This window comes from Notamacropus eugenii, chromosome X, assembly GCF_028372415.1.
Source record: "Notamacropus eugenii isolate mMacEug1 chromosome X, mMacEug1.pri_v2, whole genome shotgun sequence".
Classification (NCBI taxonomy): domain Eukaryota; kingdom Metazoa; phylum Chordata; class Mammalia; order Diprotodontia; family Macropodidae; genus Notamacropus; species Notamacropus eugenii.
In genome coordinates, this window is record NC_092879.1 from 32,230,266 (window position 1) to 32,256,156 (window position 25,891).

General features: G+C 41.2%; 1 protein-coding gene and 1 long non-coding RNA gene across 3 annotated transcripts in view; one reads left to right on the forward strand and one right to left on the reverse strand.

Annotated features, from left to right (window-relative positions):
• Positions 1-357: 357 nt before the first annotated feature.
• Positions 358-25,891, forward strand: part of LOC140515655 (uncharacterized) — a 72,702-nt gene continuing 47,168 nt past the window's right edge. The window contains exon 1 of the long non-coding RNA XR_011971121.1: positions 358-595. This is a non-coding gene — a long non-coding RNA (uncharacterized lncRNA). The remainder of the gene's footprint in view (positions 596-25,891) is intronic.
• TBC1D8B (TBC1 domain family member 8B) overlaps positions 12,175-25,891 on the reverse strand; it is a 110,177-nt gene continuing 96,460 nt past the window's right edge. For both annotated transcript variants that reach the window (XM_072626478.1, XM_072626477.1), the window contains 2 exons: positions 19,832-19,929; positions 12,175-15,371 (listed from right to left, as the gene is read on the reverse strand). In XM_072626478.1, coding sequence (XP_072482579.1) covers positions 14,970-15,371; positions 19,832-19,929 — 500 coding nt within the window. In that variant the 3' untranslated portion in view covers positions 12,175-14,969. The remainder of the gene's footprint in view (positions 15,372-19,831; positions 19,930-25,891) is intronic.

Sequence of the window (25,891 nt, forward strand, 5' to 3'; positions counted from 1 at the left end):
ACACTGAATACTATATTCCAGAAGAAGTCTGACCAGGACAGAGACTTTGGGACCCCTGTGTCTCTCTTACCATGACCCTAAATCACATTAGGTCTTTTGGTGGACATTCTACCGTATTGAACTAGCAGTCCACTAAGACTCACCCAACTCCCAGATCTTTTTCAGACAAACTGCTAACCATGCCTTTTCCAGTGTTGAAAGAAAGGTCAGCACAAACATTCTCATGGCACAAATAGTGGAGACAAAGACAGAAAGCAACCGTCTCAAGGTCCACTAGTGATAGAGCCGGGATTATATTCAGCAGCTCCTAAATACCTTGTCTGCTGTCAAGCTCCATTGGGCAGCATCCTAGAGATGTTCTAGCTGGGCTGTCCTGGAATGTCCTCATGGATTAGGGAGATTATACACAGAGTCCAAGTTCCTAAAGGGAGCTGACTCACAAATGCCTAGTTACCCAAGGGACCTGCCCAGAGGAGGAGGCTGTGATCTGTGCCAGGCCTGTCGTTTAAAGGCCTGGAGCTAAGAAAATTCCACAGCACAAGGAGAGACCTATAAAGAGTGGAGTCTGAGGATCTTGGTTCACCTACTGCTTTGGGTAAGTTGTTTTAGCCTTCTCAGCCTGTTGCCTTAACTGTAAAATTAAAATGAAAACCTTAGTTTCCTTCTAGTTCTGAAGTTAGGACCTTAAAAGTCACCTCCCTGGGGGCAGGGACATATGGTCTGGACCCAGATCCGTCACTTTGGACCCCACTGAATCTTTTTGAACATGTGGTTCCCCACATTCCTCCAGTAATCTGCCACCTTCTAGATACTGGCCACCATTGTGGTATGATCTTCTCTGGTCACTGTCTCCAGGGAGCCGGTTACTGTAACTGACGGTCCAAAACCCTGCATTTCATTTCATCCTAAGAGCTTGGATTAGTCATTCCATAAAAGCAGCTGCCCACATCCGCACTCACATTGGCCCCATTTCTGCCCATTTGGACAGACTTGAAAGTGAGCCCTGCAGTCAGCCTATCCTAACAACTTGGCTTTATTCCCCAGTAACCTGGGCCAAAGTATTTCTTCTCACAATGTCTCCATTTTTCCCTATGGATATATTTGTTGTTGTTTTTCAGTCTTTTCAGTCATGTTCGACTCTTCGTGACCCCATTGGGGGTTTTCTTGGCAAAAGTACTGGAGTGGTTTGCCATTTCCCTCTCCAGTTCATTTTACAGATGAGGAAACCAAGGCAAACAGGGCGAAGTGACTTGCCCAGGGTCACCCAGCTAGTATATGAGGCTGAATTTGAACTCAGATCTTCCTGACTCTAGGCCTGGTGCTTTATCCATCGCAGTGTCATCTACCTGCCCCATGGATATATTAGGGATGCTTACATTTGACTATTTTTCCCCCCTGTGAGCACTGAGAATCTTCTGATCTGCCTCTGCTGTCTGCTTTCTACCCTTTGAAACATATTCACAACCATGATCTCAGTGGCTCCTCCAAATGCCTCAGCAGCATGACAGATGAGGAAACTGAGGTCAGAAAAAGAAAGTAAATTGCTCAAAGTCACGCAATGAATTAGTAGCAAAGTCAGGTTACAATTTTTATTAAGAGTCTCCAATTCTGGGCTAGCTCCAAAGGGTCCTCACCGAGGTTCCTCTCCCAAGCTCAATGTCCTTTCTTTTGCTGAGATGACCGAGATCTCATTGATGGAAAAAGTACAAGTTAGGGAAATCTACATACATATGACACAAACTAGGATAAGACCCCTAAGACAACCATGCCTGCAAAACGCAGGCCTCCTTTGAGTATGACTGCTCCTTTTAGGGCATGTTGAGCTCAGGCTCACTCAGCTCTACTGAGAAGGAAGCCTGCTGCATGGTCACTGGAATGATGAACTCTGAATTCTAGTATCAAGGCCCAGCTAAACTTCTCACTTGTTGGGTCATCATGGCAAACAAAGGGTAAGTGTGATATTAATATTAAGCCCTCACTCAAGTTATACATCCCAGTAGCAAGTGAGAGGGCCTCCAAGGTGGTATAAATGTGCACCATCCCCATCCCGAAACCATGGGCCTCCAGGTTCCCCCCTGGAACCACAGTGATGTAGGGCAGCAGAAAGAGCACTATATTTGGAGTCCAAAGACCTGGGTCTCAATCCCTACTTCTGTTCTTGACTCCTGGTATGACTTTGGGCAAATCATATCACCTCTTATGGCCTCAATTTCCCTAAAACTGTAAAATGATTATTAAATTCTATGACCAGAATTTTATTTCCACCTTTATTCTTTTGCTTTGACCTCTGATTTCACTGGTATAGGAACTCCCAGTGAGGGAACTCCTTCTATCAGTGTAGATTGTTACTGTTCTTTCAATTTATAGTCTTGGAGAGTTGCCTAAGGCACTGAGAGTAGAATGACTTGCCCAAGGTAACACAGTCTGAATGAGTCATAGGCCACCTTTGGTTCCAAGGCCAGACCACACTGCCTCATATCCCTATGTGCTTTATTAAGCTAAGCACACACTTGCCCTGAGTCTCACAGGCTCAGCAGGATTCCAAGATAGGGCTGGACAAAGGATCTAAGATCAACAGCTAGAAAGAACCTTACAGCACATCTAATCCAATCTCCTCATTTTACAGAGGAGGAAAATGAGGCCCAGGGAGAGGGGAATAGCCCAAGGTCATACATAGTCTCCTAGATCTAGAGCTGGCAGGGTCTTCAGAGGCCAGCTAAGGCCTGAGAGTAAGAAAAATGTGAGTTCAAGTCCCACTTTTGACACATGCTGGGAAGCATCTCAGAGTCCATCTAGTTCAACTCCCTCATTTGCAGATGGGGAAACTGAGGCTCAGGGAGGGAAGGGACTTAATCAAAGTCTTTCTCTCTCTCAAACACACACACACATATGCACACACATTAAGCTCCTAGATCTAGAGCTGGGAGGCATCTCAGAGCTCCTCTAGTCCAGCCCCCTCATTTACTGATGGGGAAACTGAGGCCTGGGAAGGAATAGTGACTCACAGGGTCACTAGGTTCCTAGATCTAGAGCTGAAAGGGACCTTAGAGGCCATCCAGTCTAGTCCCCTCATTTTACAGAGGAGGAAACTCAGGTCCTGAGAGGGGAAGGAACTTGGCCAAAGTCTCTCTCTCTCTCTCTCTCTCTCTCTCTCTCTCTCTCTCTCACTCACACACACACACACACACACACACACACACACACACACAGCTCCTAGATCTAGAGGTGCAGTAACTGTCAGAAACCCTCTAGTCCAGCTCCCTTCTTGGGTTACCATGGCAACCTGAGGGTGCATGTGGCATTAATACTGAGCCTTAAGCCAAGGTACACATCCCAGTAACAAGTGGGAAGGCCTCCAAAGGTAATATAACAGGGCACCAGATCCAACCCTGGTCCCTCTGCTGCGTTCCAGTCCCACATCGCCAATTGCCTTCTAGAGATCTTAAGCTAGTTGTCCTGTAGGCATCTCAAACTCAACAAGTCTGAAACAGAACTCATTACCTTTCCGCTATAACCTTCCTCTTTTCCTAACTTGCCTCTTACTCAGACTTATACTCTTGGTGTTCTCCTTGGCTCCTCACTATCTCTCACCACCCATCCTCCATTTCTAATCTGTTGCCAAATCTTGTAATTTTTTTCTCCATATTTGTTCCATATGTTCCCTCCTCTACACATACAACCACAACCCTAGTGTAGGCCCTCACTGCCTGCTTGGACAATTGTAATAGCCTCCAGGTTGGTATCTGTGACTCAAGTCTCTCCCTACTCCAACCCAAAGTGATTTTCTGAAAGTGTAGTTCTGTTCATGTTACCCTTGCCTCCCTACCCTCCTACCAAATAAGCTCCAATTGCTCCTCATTACCTCCAGGATCAAACACAAAGTCCTCTGTTTGGCGTTTGAAGTTCTTCACAACCTGAACCTTCTTACCTTTTCAGTCTTCTTTGACTCCCCTCTAGGCATTAATTCACATGATACAATTTGTTTTACCATTCCCCAAATGGACACTTACTTTGCTTGTTTTTTTTGATATCACAAATAGTGCTGCAATGACTGTTTTGATGTATGTGGGGTTTTTCTTTCTGTTTTTGACCTTGATGTATACATCTAGTAGTGGGATCAAAGGTCTAGACCTTTTAATTCCAAATTGCTTTCTAAAAGGGTTGGACTAACTCACAGTTCCACCAAACAATTAGTGTGCCTGTCTTTCCACAGCCCCTCCAACATTGACTATTCTTATCTTTTATTATCTTTGCCAGTTTGCTAGGTATGAGGTGAAACCTTGTTGTTTTGATTTGCCTTGTTCTTATTGATTTGGAACACTTTGATGTGGTTGTCAAACTTCGCAATACTTTTGAGAACTGTTTGCATATGTCCTTTGATCACTTATCCTCTGGGGAATTGTGTTGGTAATTAATAATTGCTTTATAATTTGAGATTTGGAAGTGCTATTCCCCTGTCATTCCTGCTTTTTTCATTATTTCCCTTGATATCCTTGACCTTTCATTCTTCCAAATGAATTTTGTTATTACTTTGTCTAGCTCTATGAAGCAGGGGTTGGTAAACTAGGGCTCTAGGGTAAAATTCAGCTCACTACTGGTTTACATATGGTCAGAGCTAAGAATGGTTTTTACATTTTAAGTATAATAAAACTTTTTAAAAAAATATAACAACCATTTTTAGCTTGTGGGCTGAATAAAAACAAGCAGAGGCCAGATTTGGCCCATGGACTGGAGTTTGCTGATCCCTGCTAGGACATGCTTGGTAACTTGACTGATAAAATATCAAATCCATAAATTAATTTGTTGTAGGTAATATTTTTATTATAATGGTTAGACTCAACTCAACTGTTCAGCTACTGAACTTATTCCTCAAAGAATATTTTGTAATTGTATTTATATCATTCTTGAGTGTCTTGTTGAATGAGATCTCAGATATTTTATGCATTTTGTAGCGATTTTGAAAGAGGTTTCCTTTTTTGTTATTTCCTCCTGGGTTTTATTGATATATAGAAGTGCTAATATTTTTGTCAATTTATTTCATACTCTGCTAGTTTACTGAAGCTAGTAGCTATCCCAGTTTCTTTGCTGATTTATTATTCTAAGCAAACCATTATGCTATCCTCTTCCCTACCTTTACATCACTCACCACTCCTATATAGCTTATCCCATCTCTGATTCCACCTACCACCCTGGGTGCTGGTTGCCCTTGGAGACTCATAGATGCTCTCTCCTGAGATGAGGTGTAGTCCTAAAAAAGACTTTCCTAGAAGAAGGTAGTGTCCTACTATCCAAGTTCCTTCTTGACCAAAACCTATTATAATCCTGTACCTTAATATAGATATGAAACTCCTCCCCTCCTTCACTATGGGAACATTCTTTAGTAGCATCCTTTTCATCCCCCCTCCACTCCTCATCTGAGTCCCTCCCCTCCATTGCTTTCATTCTAGTCTTCCCACAGCACTGTTTCCCACCCCCTCCCTTGTTGTTGAGAGATTAAATTACTATCTCTTCTCTTAGCTATGGCTTGGGGTAGGGGTACATCTCTAGTTCCCTTCTCTTTCATCTCTCTTCTCTCTTTTTGTGTAGTTTCCCACTGTTATCCCTCCTACACAAGATTTTGATTCCAGAAGACTGGCTACTTTAGTGTACTACCAAGGGGATCGATTGCAACAACTGATCCCATGCAGGATCTGGTTTCTGCCACAGAGGGACCCCTGTAAATACCTGGCCCATAACTTTGACTGAGTGAGGATCCCATTGCAAACCATGGGATGGGAGTATGAGCTAGTGGGTACTGGGGATTAGGAGGAGGAATGCTGTGGGCAGAGCAGCATCCCAGGCACAAGAATCTGTAATAGAAAAGTTGGATAACCATAACTGGAAATACAAGTACCAGTCTCAAAGCGTAAATCTTTTACATTAGATCCTCAAAGGACCTAAGATGTCCCTGATAGACACATGTGGTGAGTGTTCCCGCAAATACCTCACATAAATCCAGTGTTGGGTAGTTCTTCGGGAATGGTCTTTAACCTTCAAAAGGATCAATAAAATTATATTCAGATGAAAAGCTGAATAATTTGAGAACTAAACAAAGAATACAGGATAAAAGATTGAGGAACTGGGATTACCTAGACAGAATGATGTGAAAATAATTTAAACCAATGAAATGGTGGAAATGGTTGTAGCTCCACACCACTGAAATCCAAACACACATTTACACAAGAGTAGAAAATGAGTTTCTTACGTATTCAATAGGAAAGTATGCGTAGATCCTATATAGAATTGTACGCTGTCTTGGGGAGGGAGGGGGGTGGTGGGGGGTAGGTATGGGGAAAAAAATCTAAGTTTTATGGTAGTTATTGTAGAGCATTAAAAATAAAAATAAAAAAATGAGTTTCTTAAAAGACCCTCTTAATTCTTAAAGCAGTCCTATTTCAATCTACAGTAATGAAAGGGAAGACAAAATAATGATCAGGGGAATGGGAAGGAGGAGATCAAGAGTAGGGAACTTCACTTCTCACTTCTCCCCCGATTTCCACTGCAGGTCTATGATCCAACCTAGCTCTTCACTAGAGCATCAGCCAAATCCAGAAAGAGAAAGAGATGACTTAGCCTCCAGGCATTATGTATCACCTGCAAATTATGAGCACAAAGGAAAGCAGGCAATCACCACCAAATATCACTGGGAGAGTCCTTCCTTTTCTGGGGCAATGGTGAGGGGAAATGTCTTACCCTAATGAAATTGGGAAATTTGGGACTCGATTAAGCATTTAACCTAGAGGGGAAGTAGTTGCTAAAATCCTGGGTAATCAAAAATGATCTGCAAAAGCTGTTAGTCTAGCCTGCCTCCTTTTCTGAGTTTGTATAACATCTCTTGGGCAATTCTAAAGTTGGTAATACGTCGCAATGCTTTTCATACCTGCCTTGTCATGACAGCAAGTATTTCAAAGATTCTCACTTGGAAGAGGAATTAGGCATGTTCTGCTTTGCCACAGCAGGCAAAGTGAACAATCAGAAATTGCGAAGAGACAGATTTAAGCTTGATATAAGGAAAAACTTTGTAACAATGAACCACCCTAAGTTGAAATGAAAAGTAATAGACTCTTCCTCACTCTCAGGTACCCTAGAGGGCCTTCATCAAAGAGTAGATGACCCCGCACAGGTTGGACCACATGGTCCATGAGATCTCTTCCAAATCTAAGAGTCTGTGATTCTGAAAACTGATGTTAAAAACAAAAGGAAACAAAACCTACTTACACCCTGATCACAGGGTCATGGATTTAGAGTTGGAAGGGGCCTCTAAGGCCACCTAGTTCAACTCCCTCATTTTAGAGGAGGAAATTTAGATCCATAGTGCTCTATTAGTCTTTTAAAGGCCTCCATACCTTGATCCCCTTCCTAGATTTCCAATCTTCCTATCCTTTTCTCCCTCCAGATAATCCATGATGTGGTGACATTCATTGGTCCCTGTTGTTCTTCACACATGACACTACTTCTCAACTCTATGCTCTCTCTCTTCATCTCTGCCTCTCAGATTCCATGGTGTCTTTCAAGTCTCAGTTCAAATCCCACCTGCAGGTGACTTTTCCTGGTTCCTATCCTTCCCTCACTCCCTTCCAAACTGCCTTCTCTCAGAGACTGTTATTGTTGTTCAGCTGTGTCCGACTCTTTGTGACTTTATTTGGGGTTTTCTTGGCAGAGATACTGGAGTGGTTTACCATTTTGTTCGCCAACTCATTTTATGGATGAGGAAACTGAGGCAAACAGGGTGATGTGACTTGTCCAGGGTCACACAGATAGGAAGTATCTGAGGCCTGATTGGAAATCAGGAAGATGAGTCATCCTGATTCCAGGTCCAGCACTCTATACACTGCACCACCACCTAGCTACCCTGCTCTTTCTGAGATTACCTTCCATCTACTCTTTATACAAGGTGTTACCCAAATCTACTAAAGCTTAAAACTGCACTAAGACTCTTGGGACACCCTATATAGCTTCTATGTATAAAATTATTTGCCTGTGGTCTCCCTCATTAGAATGTGAGTCCTTGATGGAGTGGAGCCAAGATGGCAGAGAAAAGGCAGGTATTTACCTGACCTCTCCCAAATTATCCTCCAAACAACTTTAAATAATGCCTCAAAACAAATTCTGGAGCAGCAGAACCCACAAAAGGATGAGGTAAAACAATTTTTCTGCCCAAGACAATTTAGAAGGTTGGTAGGAAAGGTCTGTTGCACTGTGGTAAAAGCAGAGTGTGATCCAGTGCAGGCTGTGACAGCTCAGACTAGGCCCCAATAAACTAGCAGTAGGTCTTGGGGATGACTGAGTGGTGACACAGCTTCCAGAGCTCTCAGCCCATAGATGGTAAGGGGGTCAGAGATTACAGGGATCCCTTTGCTGGCACTGGGGGGGCAGGCCTCTGTTGTACTGCCCATATGCTGATAAAGGTAGCATCTTGAATTGCAGTTCTGAGTTGCAGTCCCAGGATATTTAGGGTATATGGGGAGGAGCACTGGCATACCAGAGCTTTTGGTCACAGAAGGGGAGTGGGGACCCTGGTCAGGTTCCACGTTCCAGGGTGGAAAAGAGCACTTGTAGTCACTCACAGACCAGAAGAGCAGTGACTATACCTGTCCTTAGATGATATCATCTTGGAAGAACAGAAAAGAAACTGAAAAGAAACAGAAAAGAGCTGCACAAAAAGCCTGAAGCTTGGTATAGCACCCCCTCCACCCCAGGAGCAGACTCTAAATTCAATATAAAGTTAAAAGTCAAGAAATGGGCTAGAAAACGAGCAAACAACAACAAAAGAAACTGACCATAAAAAATAGCTATGATGAGGGGGAAGATCAAGACACAGACTCAGAAGATGACAACGTGAAAACAGCTACAAGCAAAGTCTCAAAGAAAAAATGTGAAGTCTAACACTAATAATTCCTGGAAGAGCTCAAAAAGGATTTTGAAAACAAAATAAGAGAGGTAGAGGAAAAATTGGGCAAATAAATTAGTATGACACATGAAAGTCACATAAAAAGAGTCAACAGCTTGGTAAAGCAGGTACAAAAAAAATCCTAAAGAAAACAAAGACTAGTCAAATGATAAAAAGGCACAAATATCCAAGGAAGAGAACTATTTAAAAAGCAGAACTGGCCAAATGGAAAAGGAGATACAAAAGCTCACTGAAGAAAGTAATTTGTAAAAATTAGAGTTGGGCAAGTGGAAGCTAATGACTCCATGAGAAATCAAGAAACAATCAAACAAAATGAAAAGAATGAAAAAAATATGAGAAAATGTGAACTATCTCAGCAGGAAAACAACTGACCTGGAAAATAGATCTAGGACAGGCAATTTAAGAATTACTGAACTACCTGAAAGCCATGATCAAAGAGTCTAGACATCATCTTTCAAGAAGTTATCAAGTAAAACTGCCCTAATAATCTAGAATCAGAGGACAAAATAGAAATTGAAGGAATCTACCAATCACCTCCTGAAAGAGATTCCAATAAGAAAACTCCCAGGAATATGATAGCCAAATTCCAGGGCTCCCAGGTCAAGGAGAAAATATTGCAGGCAAGAAAGAAACAATTCAAAAATCATGGAGCCAGAGTTAAGATCAGAGGGCAAAGGAGCTAAAGTTACGACCAAGAATTATCTACTCAGCAAAACTGAGTATACTCCTCCTTTAGGGGAAAAAATGGACATTCAATGAAATAGAGAACTTTCAAGCATTCCTGATGAAAAGAGACCAGAACTGAATAGAAAATTTGACTTCCAAATACAAGACTCAAGCATAAAAGCATAAACAGGAAAGAGAAACCATGAGGGATTCAATAAGGTTAAACTGTTTACATTCCTACATGGGAAGATGATACTTGTAATTCCTAAAACTTTCTTATTAGGGCACTTAGAAAGACTATGCATAGAGGGCACAGGATGGAGGAAAATACATAGTAATCATAACTGTGAAAAAAATTTTTATAGCAAGTTTCTCTGATAAAGGCCTCATTTCTCAAATACATAGAGAACTGGGTCAAATTTATAAAAATAAGAGCCATTTCCCAACTGATAGATGGTCAAAGAGATAACCAGGCAAATTTCAGATGAAGTAACCAAAGGTATCTATAGTCATATGAAAAAGTGTTCTAAATTACCATAGATTAGAGAAATGAAAATTAAAACAACTGAGGTACCAACTCACACCTATCAGATTGGCTAATATGACAGAAAATGAAAATGACAAACGTTGGAGGAGATGTGGGAAAATTGAGACACTAAGGCATTGTTGGTGGAGTTGTGAACCAATTCAACCATTCTAGAGAGCAATTTGAAACTATGCCCAAAGGGCAATCAAACTTTTAAGAAATGAATGTTAAAAATTGTTTTGACATGTACCTGGGGAAAAAGTTAAATATTAATTTTTCTTTAAAAAAACAAGAAATATGAAATGAAGATATATGGTTTCACATAGAATTCTCTTTCTGTGTTCTGCTGTGTACATTGAAATGCTGTTTTTGGTGTTTAAACTCAGAATTTTACAAAGAAATAAATGACGTATTTTTCTGTTTAAAAAGAACTCTATGGGACAGTGGCAATGAGGATTGAAAGAGCAGGGAAAAAGAAAAACAAAACAATTGAAATCTAAAGGGGTGCCTTAGATCAGCATTTCACAACCCACAGTTTAAGAAGCGCTGAAAGGGTCGCAAGTGGAAAAAGTTGAAGAAGCCCTGCCTTAGGTTGCCTCTTAGACAATCGCAAAATGGCTGAACAAACTGCGGCATGTGGACATAACAATGTTATTACACCTTAAGAAATGATGAAGGAGACAGTTGCAGAGAATTTTGGGAAGTAAGAACTGAAGCAAAGTGAAGTGAGCTGAATGAGGATAATTTACATGATAAAAACAACATTATGAAGACACATAACTTTAAAAGACTTTAGAACTCCAAACACTGAAATGGCAAATCATGGTTCCAGAGAAACCCAAAAGGAAGCCAAAGGGGTAATTGACTTAAAATGCAAAATAACATATATGTTTCTGGGAAGGAGGATGGGATTTGGAGATCTAGACTTGAACACCCTGATTGCCCATGCCTCCAGTTCCAAAGTTTGCAGAAAGACAGAGGAAGATGACGGCAGAGAGCACAGAAGGTCACACTGGAATGACACCACTAGGATGCTCACTGAACTTGCCACCGCAGGGTAGATGCAGACAAGTATGATTTCAGAAACCTTCCGATGTTCAAGGAATAGAAGGATCACTTGAGGAAGAAACATACAAATACTGAGTGACGAAAGCGTCTCCTACCACTGGGCTTTGGGACTCAGGTATATACAGTTTTATATTTAGATAAAAACAAAAAATCCGTGGAGAGAGGATGAGAGGTGCCAAGATCTACGTTTTTGGACTTCGACTAGGTGGATTGTTTTGCATGATTCTTCTAATTTGGTATGAAATTTTTCTTTCTCTAGGTTTTTAATTGGGAGAGATTCCAAGGGGAGTCAGCAAAACTGATGAGGAAAAAAAGAGGGTCATTGAAACATTTAGAATTAATGGAAGGAAAATCAGAAGGAAGCACAGACAAGGAGGACAGTTCTGAAAGCAATTATGAAGAATTAATCTTATACTTAAAAAAAAATAATATGTCCTTGATGGCAGTGACATTGTTTTTACCTCTCTTTGTATTCCTAGTGTTAACACAGGGCTTTTTGCATAGTAGGTGCTTCATTAAGGCTTGTTGATTTCAGGCTTCTATATATTGACTTTGGAAGAAAGTCATTGATTGACCCATCTCTTTTCCCTCTCCAGGTGAGGCCCTGAGAAAACTGATGTTAAAAAAAAACAAAACCAAACAATCTGCATACTAATCATAGGATCATGGATAGGCTGGAAGGAGCCTCCAAGGCTCTCTAATTCATCCCACTCATTTTAAATGAGGAAACTGAGGGCCAGGGAGGGGAAATGACTTGGCTAACACTACACAGGTAATAAGCATCAGAGGTAAGATTCAAACTCAGTTCCTCTAACTCTAGACCCAATGCTCTTTTTACTGTACCCAAACTAAAAATTATATATAATGTGTACACATACCCAGTGACCACAGGGAAGAACACCATTTTTTCTGTTTTTAAATTGCTTAAGAGTCAGTGCATATCGAGTCTAATAAAGACAGCTAATGGCATTTTAAATAATGTATTTAATAAGGTTTTCTGCATAAGTTTAGTTTTGATGCTCCAAGTTTCCCCTATGGCATTTTGTTCAACATATTTCTCACACAAACTCCAAAAATATATCACTTGTCCCTTAAACTTGTATTTATAATCTCTTCCCTCCTAGAATATCTTCAAGTATTCAATTCCAAAGAATCTAGGCTAAAAGATAATACACAGCAATCTTTCATAAGGCTTATCATCATAACAACTCTGAATAGATGCTCTTTTAGCTTTGGATTTTTTGTTTGTTTGTTTTTACAAAGACAATTAACAAAAAAAATCACTGAAGATGTATACAGTCGGGCCTAGTATGTCACAGATACCTACAGCACTGTGGGAATCAGACAAGGCCAGTTTTACACCCATTGTGAAATCCTGGGTAAGGATTCTGAAAATCGGGAATGTTTCAACAAACCTTACTTGTGCAAGAAGGCAAAGCCAGTTGTACCCTGATCGCTTGTCTCTAAGCTGCAAAACTGCTTTGGTAAACCAGTGTTGAGTGTGTTTGAAAGGTGGTACCACAGGGAGTGTTCTTTCAAATTAAACTAAGAGGATTTTCAGTAGACCAGATACTTATTCTAGAGTTCAATCAAGAATAAGTAGGTCTGAATGCTACTTATTCAGAAATTAAACCTTCATGAAAAGGAGTCATTTTACCATTAAAAAAGATTCTAGATTTAAGGCCCCATGCACTGAGAGTTGACTTGACCCACACCTAATTAGACTCTAATTAGAAAACCATATATGGTGGTAGATGACATAGTGGACTGCACACTGGGATAGGGGGGAAGACCCACGTGACCATGGGGGCAAATCTCTGAGTCTCAATCTTGTCATCTGAAAAATGGGGATGATACCTGCAATACCAGCCTTCCAGAGATTCTTCTGAGGTCTAACTAAAAACATCTACAGAAAGCATTTGGCAAACCTTAAAGCACTATAGAAATACCAGTTATTATAAGTAGCATTTTTTTTTTTTACCCTTTGAATGTGTGAAATGGCTAAGACCAAAGCTCTTCAAGGAGAAATCATTCTAATGACTGATTAGGAACGAATGAGTCTGGTCAGAATCAAGAAGCGAGGAAGACAGGATGAACATAGCTTTGATCTTTCAAATTTCAAAGGGTTTTCATTCTCCTAACTCGAAGCAGCCTAATCTAAGGCTGTCTTAAGTTCATCTGGTAAGAATTCAATGTTTGAAGTGGATGCTAATAATTTTGTATACAAACTAGCTATTTTATGTGGATTCATTTTGTGGAACGGTTTTTTTCTTTATTATAAGGGATGGCTCTTTCTGAGGGGAGAGGCAAGTCATCAGGAAATGTAGAGGAAGTAAAAAGAAAACGCAGAAAACACAATTTGTGGGGGAAAAAGGAAATTCTTCATCTTCATTAGCAGCAGAGAGAGAATTCTAGAATCTCAGAGCTCAAAGGGCCTATAAAAATAATTTAGTCCAATTCCTTTACTGTATGGAAAAGGCAACAAAGGGAAGATAAGAGACTTGCCCAAAGTCACACAGCTAATGTGGTCGATCTTGGTTTAGAGAACTGATGTGGAAGATCATATGTCCCATTAGATAACATCTGTTGATAACTTTTGTTCCCTGGTGTACATAAAAGCAGGAAAATAAAACTCTTACAAGCTCCCCTTTATAATCAGCGAAGTATAGACTCTTCTAAGGGGCTGCACGCACAGATGCTTTCCGAGACAACCTTAGATCAGCTCTTAGATCAAAGAAACCAGTCTCTTCCTCCTCTGGATTTCATCCTGCTAATGGGAAATTAATGCTGGGCTTTAAGATCTGAAGCAGACTGTGAGGGAAGGGGCACGGGACAGGGACTGTACCTGTTATTTCCCTGGTACAGGTAACTCCCAAACAAGGAAAAGCCCTCTGCCAATGAAGGTCAGCATCTCCACTGCATCTTAGAGACTTAGAGCTACCTAGAACACTGAGGGGTTAAGTAACTTGTCCAGGGTCACACAGCCAGTATGTGTCTGAGGAAGACTTGAACCCAGGTCTTCCTGGCTCCTAGGCCATCATGTCATTATGTCCATTATGCCACATGGCTGTAAGGGAGGAGAAGGATGCAGAAAGGGAGATGGCTTCTGTACCTGGACTGATGTTGGAAGTCCCTCCAGGGCCAATCATTAGAAGATAATATTGAAGACATAATAAACTAAAGAAGATAATAAACTTAAAAAAAATGAATTAATTGTAGTCACTTATTTAAGACTTGAACACAAAACCTCCAAATGGCAATACTCCTTGGACAATTAAGGCTCAAAAGGCTCTATTCTCTAAAGCTTTAACATCTACACAAGACTGAGGCACAAACACATATAGAATTCAAAATAAGGAGCTGTCAGTTTGACAAAGCAGCATTACTGGTATCCAAACACAACAGCAAACTTGAAGATTCCAACACTATTTCATAGGTAACTACTAGTAAGTCATTTTCTTTTAAAACTGAGTGGTTTGGTAGTGCCCTCTAGGGGCGACATGAACAAGGTTTCTTAAGATAGTGCAGATGAAATAAAATGTTATATAAAAAGTGCTTGTCATCATGAATATTAAAAGTTAAGACTATTATAAAGAAGATGGAATTGTGCTTTGGGGTTCCTTGGTTTCCTTCAAATAGCTCTGTGCCACAGAAAGCTAAATCCCTGAGGTTTGCTCCCAGGGATCATAAGGAATGAGCTAAATGGACCCTGGTAAACTTCAGGCAATCCTTGGTAAAAGTGGATTCCATGCTGGTAAATTACATCCTGGTTCTAGAACTCAGCTGGGAGGCTTTTGCATCTGCTAACTTGGCTTGGACATCTACTGGTTTTTCAAAAAACCTCACTATGACAGGCTCATTTAACAACGATGCAAGAATCTGCTCAAAAGCAAAAGACCACTGGTGTTCCTCTTTGAGTGGGGAGGGCTCCTTTGCTGCCTCAGTGGTCTGAGAGGTGGCGCTGTTAGCAGGGTCCGCTGTGGTGGCGGAGCCACTGGCCTTCTCTCTGGCAGGTGACATTGTGCCATGCAACCTTCTCCCCACTTCTTCCATCCGCAGCAAGAGGTTGGTCACCACTGCAATGGCCTGGTATAACTCTTCCTCTTCAGGATGCCCATGGAACAAGTTGTAAAAGGTCTTCGACAACTGAATGAATTGTACCTAGGAGACACAAAATAGACATGACAACAGAATATCCCACCCTTATTTGGTAAAGTGCATTTATGATAAATGAACTTTGTAAAACATGGATCTCTACTCCAGCACAACTGTGGATCTAGACATGTCTCATCATCATGGCAAAAATGGAAATAAATAATAGTAACATGAGCACTAAACAAGCAGTCAGTTTTGGATTAATTGCAACCATCAATCTTGGTTTTGGAGAACAGATGGCCAAACCCATTTCCCTACTCTTGGTAGGGAGGTAAGAGAACACAGATGTGGATTACAGTATATACACTGTCAGACAGACTTATTTAGGTGGTTGGTTTTAATGACTTTTCTTTATTATAAAGGAGGCCTTGAATTGGGAAGGGAGTGGTGGTGTATGTTGAGAAACGATGATGGTGTCAAAAACACCTGAGTCACACAAATCAGGCTAGACAATTTCAGAAAAGTCTATCCACTAAGGGGCAGAAATTTCTATCTCTCAGATACTTTCCTACCACTACCCCATGGCTAGTTATCAGCTGGTTCTTCTGATCTGGCATACTTATGAAATAGCAGACATGTTGGGTACTGCTCTAGGCACAGGAGATACAAAGACAAAAATGAAATGGTCTCCACCCACAAGGAGCTAATATTCAGGGGGGAAGGGGAGAAGTACATTAGGTCCAACCACTACTCATCAATGAAACTACCTACTACATACCACTTTGTGAGACTCCATGGAAATCATCAGGTAACAGCTAGCAAAAGGACAAAATTCTTTCTCTGACTTCCCCAAATGCCCAGCCCAGACATGCTGTGATCAACCAGCATGTTTAAAAGAATAAATGACTTTATGAACCACCACTCTTAAAAATGTTGTGTTTAATCAACTTAGCAATAAAAAAAATACCTCTAAATGTTCACAACAGCAACTTATCAGTAACTAACACTTCAACCTCCACCCCAGCCTTCTGCTTGTAAATCCGAATACATGTATACAAGTTTACAGCCTCTGCATAGTTTCACTGGGCGTGTTCTGCTCTTTTCAGGCCACAATATTTTTGTATAGACATTTCCAGATGTCTTTACCCTCTGTGCATTTGTTATTGTTCGTGATGATATAGTCTCCATAGCAGTGACGTGCCAGAGTTGGCTTGGCCTTTCCCCAGTGGGGGGGTGTTGGGCTTTCTTCCAATTTCTCCCTATTCCATATAGCTATAAATACCTTTGCGCAAATAAGCACCCTTTTTATGAAGGTTGTGGGTGGAGTGTAATAAAGTTGAGACATTAGGAGGCATGAAGAAAGGAGATGAGCTGTAGGCACTTTTATACCATTTGTGAATGTTAACTAATGATTCTAATCAGAGAATTTCTGCAGAAGTTTATTTGTCAAAAGGCAACTCATAAAACTACCCTAATGAATTTGGGGTAAAAAAAAAAAGGCAACTGTTTCCTTAAGAGCTCCCACTTGTCTTACTCTGTGGTGTTTCCCATTCAGAACGTGGCAATGATTACAGAATGTAACAAGACTCTCCCAACACTTGTCCAAATATAGAACTACTACCCACTTCTGGTGAGTCTTGTGGGTACAAATGGCCACTTTTCAGAAGACGTCAAGGCTTTTGCCGCAGGGGTATTTTCTGTACTACTACTTACTGAAGGCATAGGCAAGAAGGGAAAAAAAAAACATATTTGGAAAGGGAACAATTGGTTTGGAAGGCAGTGTCTTGAGAATGGAGCCAGGGCAACATAGGCATGACAGGCTCCTGGTTAGAAGGATCAGGCTGGTAAGAATGTATTTTCTACCCTGGAAAAGCTTGGATGAACTGAGGCAGTCAAGTGAATACAACCAGGAGGACACGTTACACAATAACACCACCACTAAAAAAAATGGAAAGACTGAAGAACTCTGATCAAAGTAATGACCAATCAGATTCTGGGGGCCCAATGATGAGACATGCTACTCACTCCCTGGGTACAGAATGAGACATACATTTTTGGCCACGGCCAATGTGGAAATGTGTTTTGCCTGACTATGCCTATTTGTTACAGGGATTGTGTTTTTTTCTTTTTTTATTTGAGGACAGGGTTGGGAGGAAGAAATCACTAGTAATAACACTGTTGCCAAAAAAAAAAAAAAAAAGAGGGCCACTGAGGCATCTTAAAAATGGACAGAAAAGGAGAAAAAAGTTGAGGGGGAAACACAGATAAGCAGAGAAGTTCTGAAAGTAATACATTTATTATCTGCTTTAAAAAAAAGCAAGTTGTGATAGATTCATGGCTTCATATATAATCCTCTTTTTCTATTTCATTTTGTATGTGGAAAGTTCACGGGCTTTTTTTTGTATTTATTTAATTCAGAATTTAAAAAAATGTTTAAAAAAAAGAATGCATTTGTCTGGAGTCTTACAAAATCTACTCAAATGGGATTTAAACTACAAAGAAAGAAGGAGGGAGAAGAGTGTCTGCATCCACCCACTAAGCCAAAAATACTGGAGGGTTTGCAATCCTTGTGTCCTCAAGAGCCACAGCTCCTGAGGACTCCAGAAAGCAGGTTCTGGGTGACATCAAATGGAAGCCGACTGGGTTTGTAATCAATGGAAATGGCACAAAAGATATATCACCATCTGCTTCACTGCTGCACAGTAAGGGGCCTTGGGCCTTGCCACCTGTACTGCAGCTGCTTCCTCCTTTGTGTGTTGGCCCCTCCAATTAGGCCATAAGCTCCTTGGGATCAGAGACTGTTTTGCATTTCTATTTGTGGCCTCAGCACTTGGCACTGAGTATGTAATGAAATCATTGCTTTTCTCATTGGTTCATTTATGCAAGGTAGGAAAAAGAAAAGTTGGTGAGACATCCAGAAATTTATAGGAGACAAATCCAAGAAAGAAACAAGTAATTAAACCCAAGGTCCAGATTGCCTTTAGACAAAGGCCTCAAGTACAGCAACAAACAAGAGCAACTCAAGTGGACTAAACCAAAGAGGCATATCTGACCTCGGAGCTGACACCAAGACTTGGTGAGATGAAAACCATGACTAGACCATGGCTCAGGAAAGGTATGCCCAATACAGAAATTACAGGGTAGGGAAAGGGCCAGTGGGTACTATATGTGTATACTCATATGAAACTCCTCTATCAATGAGGGTTGGCACCTTTTCTACAACTTAGAGACCTGCCTAGGGTACTGAGAACTTAAGTGACTTAACCAGGGCCATACAGTCAGTGTGTGTCAGAGATAAGGCAGGATTCCTATCCATTACACCACACGGTCTTGTATATGTGCATATCAATCAATCAAATAGCATTTCGTCAGGCACTGTGCTAAGTGCTGGGGATAAAAAAAGGCAAAAACAGTCTCTGCTTTCAAGGAACTCACATCCTAATGGAGGAGATCAATGTAAATAACTACATATGCATATGTGTACATACACACATAAAATGAGAAGTTTTATTTTGATATCAATCATTCTGCCCCAGGAGGAGGGATGGAAGTTGCAAAAATGCAAATTTAGGCTCTATGTAAAGAAAGCCCTCCTAATAATTAGCACCATTCAAAAAGGGAATGACTGTATTAGGAGGCAGTGGGTTTCCCCTCACTGTGGAAAAAGCTTACAAAAAGTTGGCAAAAGCTTGCCATGTTTGTTATAGATGGCATGGCCTTCTTCAGCAACGAAGGACAAACACAAGAAGGAACTGCTTTTCAGTACTAGATAGATAAAGTCTTCCCATTCTGACATTGTGTGACTCTGGGCCATCAGACACATGGGGTTTGGTTCCTCTCAAAGCACACAGATCAGGCTTCAAATCACCTGACCTGGAGGAAAGAACTCAAAATTCGACGACCCTCCATATTTTGGTGAAAGTTGAACTGTCCCCATGTAGAGCTGCCAGATTTTAGTTTAGTTTGCAGAAAATGGTAATGCTACTCATGTATATGTGAAGGGGAGGCTTCAGAACCATATCTAGCATGACAGTCATCAATACAGTAAGACCAGAATTAAACACATGAGCTTGACACATCTGAAAACAGAAGAAGGTGCTGAGACATCTATGACTAAGAGCTAACACGCTACCACCATCACCATTTTGCTGCCATAACAAATCACTGAGAGACACTATCTGAAAGTTAATATGACCAACTTGTAATTGAGTCTAATATTTGGAAAGATGACCACCAACTAAGTATGTCATAAATGGTGCCTGAGAGGAACACCTAGGGTCGAGGCAACAGTCTAGAACCTAGCAACAGTTTGAATTTGTTCGACCAGTAATCTAGGAGAAAATTCCATTTCTAGACACAGCTGAGTGTCTAGAGATGAAATCATTGGCAAAACTCATCAGCTCCCACTCCTTTAGCCTCATTTGGTGTTTGTGGAAACATAATACACAGCATGTTATATACGTTTATAACTCAGGCTAACACACACCCACACTCACACAAAAATAAGGGTTTTGAAACTACTCTACCTGATTCATTCTGGGTAAATCCTTAATGTTTTCTTCTTTTTTGAGAAGTTCATCTTGCCATTGTTTTAGATACTCTTGAACATCGAGTTTCCCCCTCCCTGAAAGAGAACAGAAATACTTCATTAGCAACAACCTACCACTACACATTTGCCCAAGTAAGACAAAGAACTACCGTTGCTACTGCTACAGTTTAAAATCATCTATCGCTGAACCAGGTCCCTGAGTTTTCATTTTTCTTTAGAATTTGAAAAGTGCATTGCCAATATCTTCAACCAAGTCATTGATAAAGAGCTTGACCAAAATAGGGTAAAAAACCTGTGGTACTCCACTACAGACCTTGCTCCAAGCCCATATTGATTCGCTAAGTAACCCTCTTTGTGTCTGTTCAATGAGTTCTAAAGCTACCTAATATTAAGGTCATATTTCTCCATCTTGTCTACCAGGACATCAGTAAAACCATCCAAATTGTCAAATGGTGTGTTCAAATTCAGACGCATTATATCTACAGCACTGTTGATCTACCAGGCTAGAAATCTTATCAAAGAAAGAAATTGCATTCTTGGTGAACTCATGCTGGCTCACAGGAAATACTACTTTGATTTCAGAGAGTTGGCAAAGTTTTGTAATACTTAGTTATAAAGCTTGGGGTGTGATTAAAGTCAAGTTTGCTGGTAGTTTGCAGAATTTCCCTTCTTCCCCTTTTTAAGAATTGGGATGAGAGCCCTGTGTTCTTCAGAAAACCACAAAGATGATCAATAATGGTTTCATATCTACATGCTCCTTCAGCATTTGTGGGGACACTTTTTCTAGGCCAGGGGGCCTGACCTCAATGACACTTGGTAGGTACTCTCCTATTGGCTCTGATTCCCTCAGCCCTTTCCAGCTTGCAGATTAATCTCCTTGACAAGAGGAATTGGAGGCAAAGAGCAGTTGCATAGCTCTCCTTTCTCTTCATTGTCCATCATCCCCTCTACTTCGAGGAGTGGACCTCCTTCTTCCTTGTCCTTCCTTCTGTAAAGGGAGACTGGCCAACGAGGGTTCAGTCCTGGGAGAATGTACATTTGGTGGAAGGGCCCAGCGTTTCACTTCAGAACATATGTGATTATTCTGTGGTTGTTTCCAGTTCATTAACCATGTAGCGAAGAAACAGTCATTTGATTGGCTTCTGAGACAGAACTGAACATGTATTTAAAAGGTACGAACCAGTCAAAGCAAACTCTCTTCTCCTTTTCTGCCTGGCTTCATTCTAGTAAGGAGGCAAGGATTGTTGTAAGTCTCCAGGTGGGATGGAGGGAGAGAGGGAGGAAGAGAAAAGGAGGAAGAGAAAGGGGGAGAGAGATGAGAGGGGAGGGAAGGAGATAGGAAGGAGAGGAGAGGGGAGGAGAGTAGAGGGAGGAGAAAGGAGAAGGGAGGGGAGGGGAAGGAGAAGAAAAGAGAGGAGAGGGGAAGGAAGGGGAAGGGAAGAAGAGGAGAGGGGAGAAGGAGAAGAAAGGAGAAGAGAGTAGAGAGGAGGGGAAGGAAAGGGAAGAGGAGGAGAAGAGGAGAGGAATGAGAGGAGACAGGTGAACAATGTCTTACTCTCCACATTCAGGTCACCATCAAGTCATGGGCATGTAGCCTGGCCATTGCTTCTACCCCCGACATTTTTCTTCTTTCCTACCTTAGTTGAAAGAATATTGGACCCCATATGGACTAGTATACAACCCTATGAGCTTCAAAAGGTCAGAAGAGGAAACTCTGAGGACACTGACAGGAGTACATTCTAGAGGATTCAGATAGTCAAACCTGGTAAGCAAAGCCCTGAGCAGCTTATGAGAGTCAGGCTCAGCAATGACTTGAATGCAGCAGCTAAGATACTGATTTCTAGATCAACTTTGTTGACTATGGTGCATTTGGAAGTCATCTTGGTGAGGAAAATTCTTCGTAGCAAATGCTTTCAGTTTGAGCCTACTCTACTCAGGGACGAGTAGAGGGGAGAATGTGGTCCCCCCCCACTTAGGGAAGGGGTTGTTGTACTTCTGGTTTCTGCCATATCTTCTCATTAAATATCTCTTTGGAAAAGCTAATTAATGTTAACTGGGTAAATGATACTGGGCCACTAATGATTGAGGTCAATCAATGATATAAAAGAGATACTAAATGTAAGTGGTCACTGATATTAGGGAAAACACACTGGAATGGGGCTCAAACCAATAGCATTTGAAGACCCCTACTAACCTCATGGAGATTTCCCTAGAAACCTGAGAGGGAGGTAGCCAGCAATCTTGCTCTGGGGGAACAGACATGAGTGGGAGTGAGAGTCGTGATAAGGCCCTCCAGAGCTTAAAAAAAAAAGCTACTCATCTTTCCCAGAATATAATGAAGCATAAAACCCCCCAAAACAGAAGACCTGATTTGACTGGCCCTGGCATGGTTTAAAGCCTTTAGCTTACTTCCTAACAGGTCTAGCCATTCTTTTGCAGTCATGAGTTTTTAATTGCTGCTTCCATTAGTCATGTCTATCCCTTTTGAACTGAAGGTTTTAAGAAAGGGACCTGTGACAGACTTTAGTCAAGCATCATGTTTCTAATATCATATCTCTCAGGTTTGGACAGCTAGATTTTCTTTTGTTGAGACTTGGGCATCTTCACTGGCAGAGAATCTGTCCAATGGGATCTTAGAGATCTTTTCTCTGAATTTTCAAATAATCTCCTTATTCTTGGCTACTAAGCTGATTTCACTCATTTCATTAAAGTCAATAAGCAATTAATTAATATCTACTATGTGCAAGGAATTCTGCTGGGTGATATAGATACCAAGAAAAAAATAACCTTCCCTCAAGGAGTTTATATTCTCCCAGGGGATAAGAGATGTTCTGAAATAAGCACATGGTGGGACCACAGTACTTGAATGCAATGGAAGATCGTCCGATAAGACAAAATGACAAGTATGAGTATTGCAGGGAAACACAGGAGAACTCATTTGAACTGAGATAGTGAAGGGGACAGAAGCAGATGAACAAAACAAGGACAATAACAACAACATTGATGAAAAGATCAGTAAAAGGAGTAACTAAAAAACTAATCATGATTCTAGGGAACAGAAAACGAAATATACCTTTTTCCTCTCAGCAGAGAGGTGGAAGAATACTAGGACAGAGTTCTGTACACAACTCAGATGTCAAACAAACAGCCCATAGATCACACAACTCTACATGTATTATTGATATAACTGGAAATATTTAACAAAACAAACAAAAAGATAATACAACATAGATAACATTACATTTTAAACTAAATCAGGGATCTTTATGTACTAATTAGTGGGCCTCATTTCTACTCAAGTGGGACATCTCTGGGTTAGAACATCAGATGAGTTCATAATATTGAGTATTTTTCCTTAAATATTTTTGTTCATTACAAGGGAGGGTTCAATCCCGTGGGAGGCTGGGGGAGCCATTTTCACAAATGAATGTGATGTAAAAACAAACAGTAACCAGACTGCAAGGGATTGAGAAATAAGTAGGAGGAGAAGTGAAGAAAAGAGTTTTACTACAAGTTTCATTGGTAAAGGTAAGAACAGCATAGGAGAAACCTTATCATTTTAACTACTTTTCCTAACTAGGTACTAGCTAGGCATGCATGCTACCTAGGAGGGCAGGTTGGGGATGGAAGGATCAACTTCTTTTTCTACCCACCTGACTCTCTCCTCTATCATCACCATTCCTGTCAGTATGCTCTTATGACCCTGGGCACCCACCTTTTCCTCTTTATGGCGATAGATGGTGTTGGCATGGTGATATATGTGTGTGTATGTGTGTGTGCATGTGCGTGCGTGAACTATGAGAGCCAAATGTAGATTCTCCCCTACCCCAGTGCCTGTACACAGCTCCAGGCACCTAGCTCCTCCTGCTGGCCTTAGGGAAGTCTATCTACCAGGAGAATGGACTTGTACCCATGGGGAAGGCACTCTTTGACAAATCATGTCAAACAGAGGAGCTCAAAGCATTGGCTGTCCTATCCTTTCCTCCCATTTCATCCCCTCAAGCCTCATAATCATTCTGCTCTAGCCACTTCTGATATCAATTTGACAGTCTCTAAAATTAGTCATGCCTGGATAAAGTTCCATCTGTCCTAGCCTAGGTATGGTTTTGGGTGGGAACAAGATTGTGCAGGACCTGATGTAAGAAGTTTGTATTTTAATCCTAGAAGCAATAGGGAACCTATGAGAAGGGGATGACATGCACAGAGCTATATCTTAGGAAGGTTCTTTTGGCAACTGTGGATGGGATGGAGGGAGATCAGAAAGGCTAGAAACAGGCAGATTAGTTGGGAGACTATTATCATATAGAGCCTAAACTAGGCTGGTATTCATGTGATCTGAGAGAGGTTGCAATCTGACTACATAAGAGGGATAGACAACACTGGGGTCCAAACTTGGATGACTAGGGAGTGGTAGTGTCCTCCATGGAAATAGGACAGTCAGTGAAAGGAGCAGGTTTAGTGGGGGAAGCTCTCAAGTTCCATTTTGCTCAGACTGAGCTTGAGATGTTTACAGGACAACATCTAGAAGGAAGTATCCAGACATTAATAGATTAGATGAGGCTGAAGTTTAGAAGTTAAGAATTGAGAAGTTAGGGTTGGGATATCTAATGTCTGGAGTCATTTGCAAAGAAAAAGACACTTTGAATTTGAGCTGCTCAGATTGCCAAGAGAGTATGGAGACAGAAGAGAAAAAAACTCCAGACAAAGGTCTGAGGTGGGTAGGAGGTGAATGATGATGCAGCAAAGGGGATTACGAAGAGCACACAAGGAGAAGAATGAGGAGACAAAAGTATCACTGAATCCAAGTGTAGCAGACACAATATTTGCCATAGAGGATAGGTCTGTTATTCTTTAAAAGGTACTGAAAATCTCCAGACTTAGTTGGTTCAGCAGACTCATGCTTGGCCACCCATTGTGGTTGACTGCCACTGGCCTAGGTCCAGGAACCAGGTTGTGAGGAGTCAGTCCTCCCTGGGGCTTTTGACCACAAGACCAGCATGGCCAACACAGAAGCAAGGAAGCTGTGCTCAGCTGAAGTGATGATGTGTCCTTCAGTTTTCTTTTTATGTTATGGCTACATAAACCTTTTTTTGTTGCTAATTGTTAGATAGTTTACGAGTCTCATTTCATTTCAGTTCTAAAACATAAAGCACCAGACTGGCCCAAATCAGTCTTGGCTATAACATTGAGTGTGGAAAACAAAGGAAAGTTTTATTTCCACAAGGTCCAAATTTCCAGTGGGGAAAGATAATCTGTGACCTAACAGAGTCAGAGTCAGGTGAAGAAGGTCAGAAACTTGTGCACAAGATTGACAAGATGTTTAAGACAAGCCTATCAGAAAGGAGAAAATCCAACTGTACTTGTTAATGACATACAGTGGGCCTGTCAAAAGATTGTAACCCAAAAGAGGACAGACCAATCTGTTCTCTGATGGGAGGATATGCCCTGCACGAACTTTATAAAATGTCCTCACTTCTGTATTTCACTCTCCCTCTCTCTCTCTTCCATTCTGAAGAAGGATGGAGTTCATCTTGGCCAAGGCATTCAATTCCTCTGAACTCTATTTTAATAAATTTTCCTTGATACCTTTTTGTGTGTCGAGCTTGTCTCTTAACAATTTGGCGCCCAATGTGGGGCTTGACTTGCTAACTTGGGAGAGTGAGATAAAACACAGGAGGAGTGCTCCTGTAAAAAAAATTGTTTTACAATCCTTGTAAGTCAAATCTACTCTGTCAAACATTCAACTTCAAACTATATTTTGGGGAGTTCAAAGGAATTGGGGGAAGAAACTTGCCAGCTGACCAGGTAAGTCGATTAATTGTGTGAAGATCAGGCCACCCTAGGAATTTGCATTCTGGGTCAGTTGGAGTGAAGTTTGGTGTGGTAATCTCTTTGTTGGTCATATCCCTGTCCAGGAGTTTCCTGGTTGGCCCTAAGTTAACAAGTGAACTTGTACAGAGTCTCGGGAATTCAAGCAATAGGGGGAAGGAATTCTAAACTTAATCTCCAAGAAAACCTACCTCCAGAGAGCCCACTG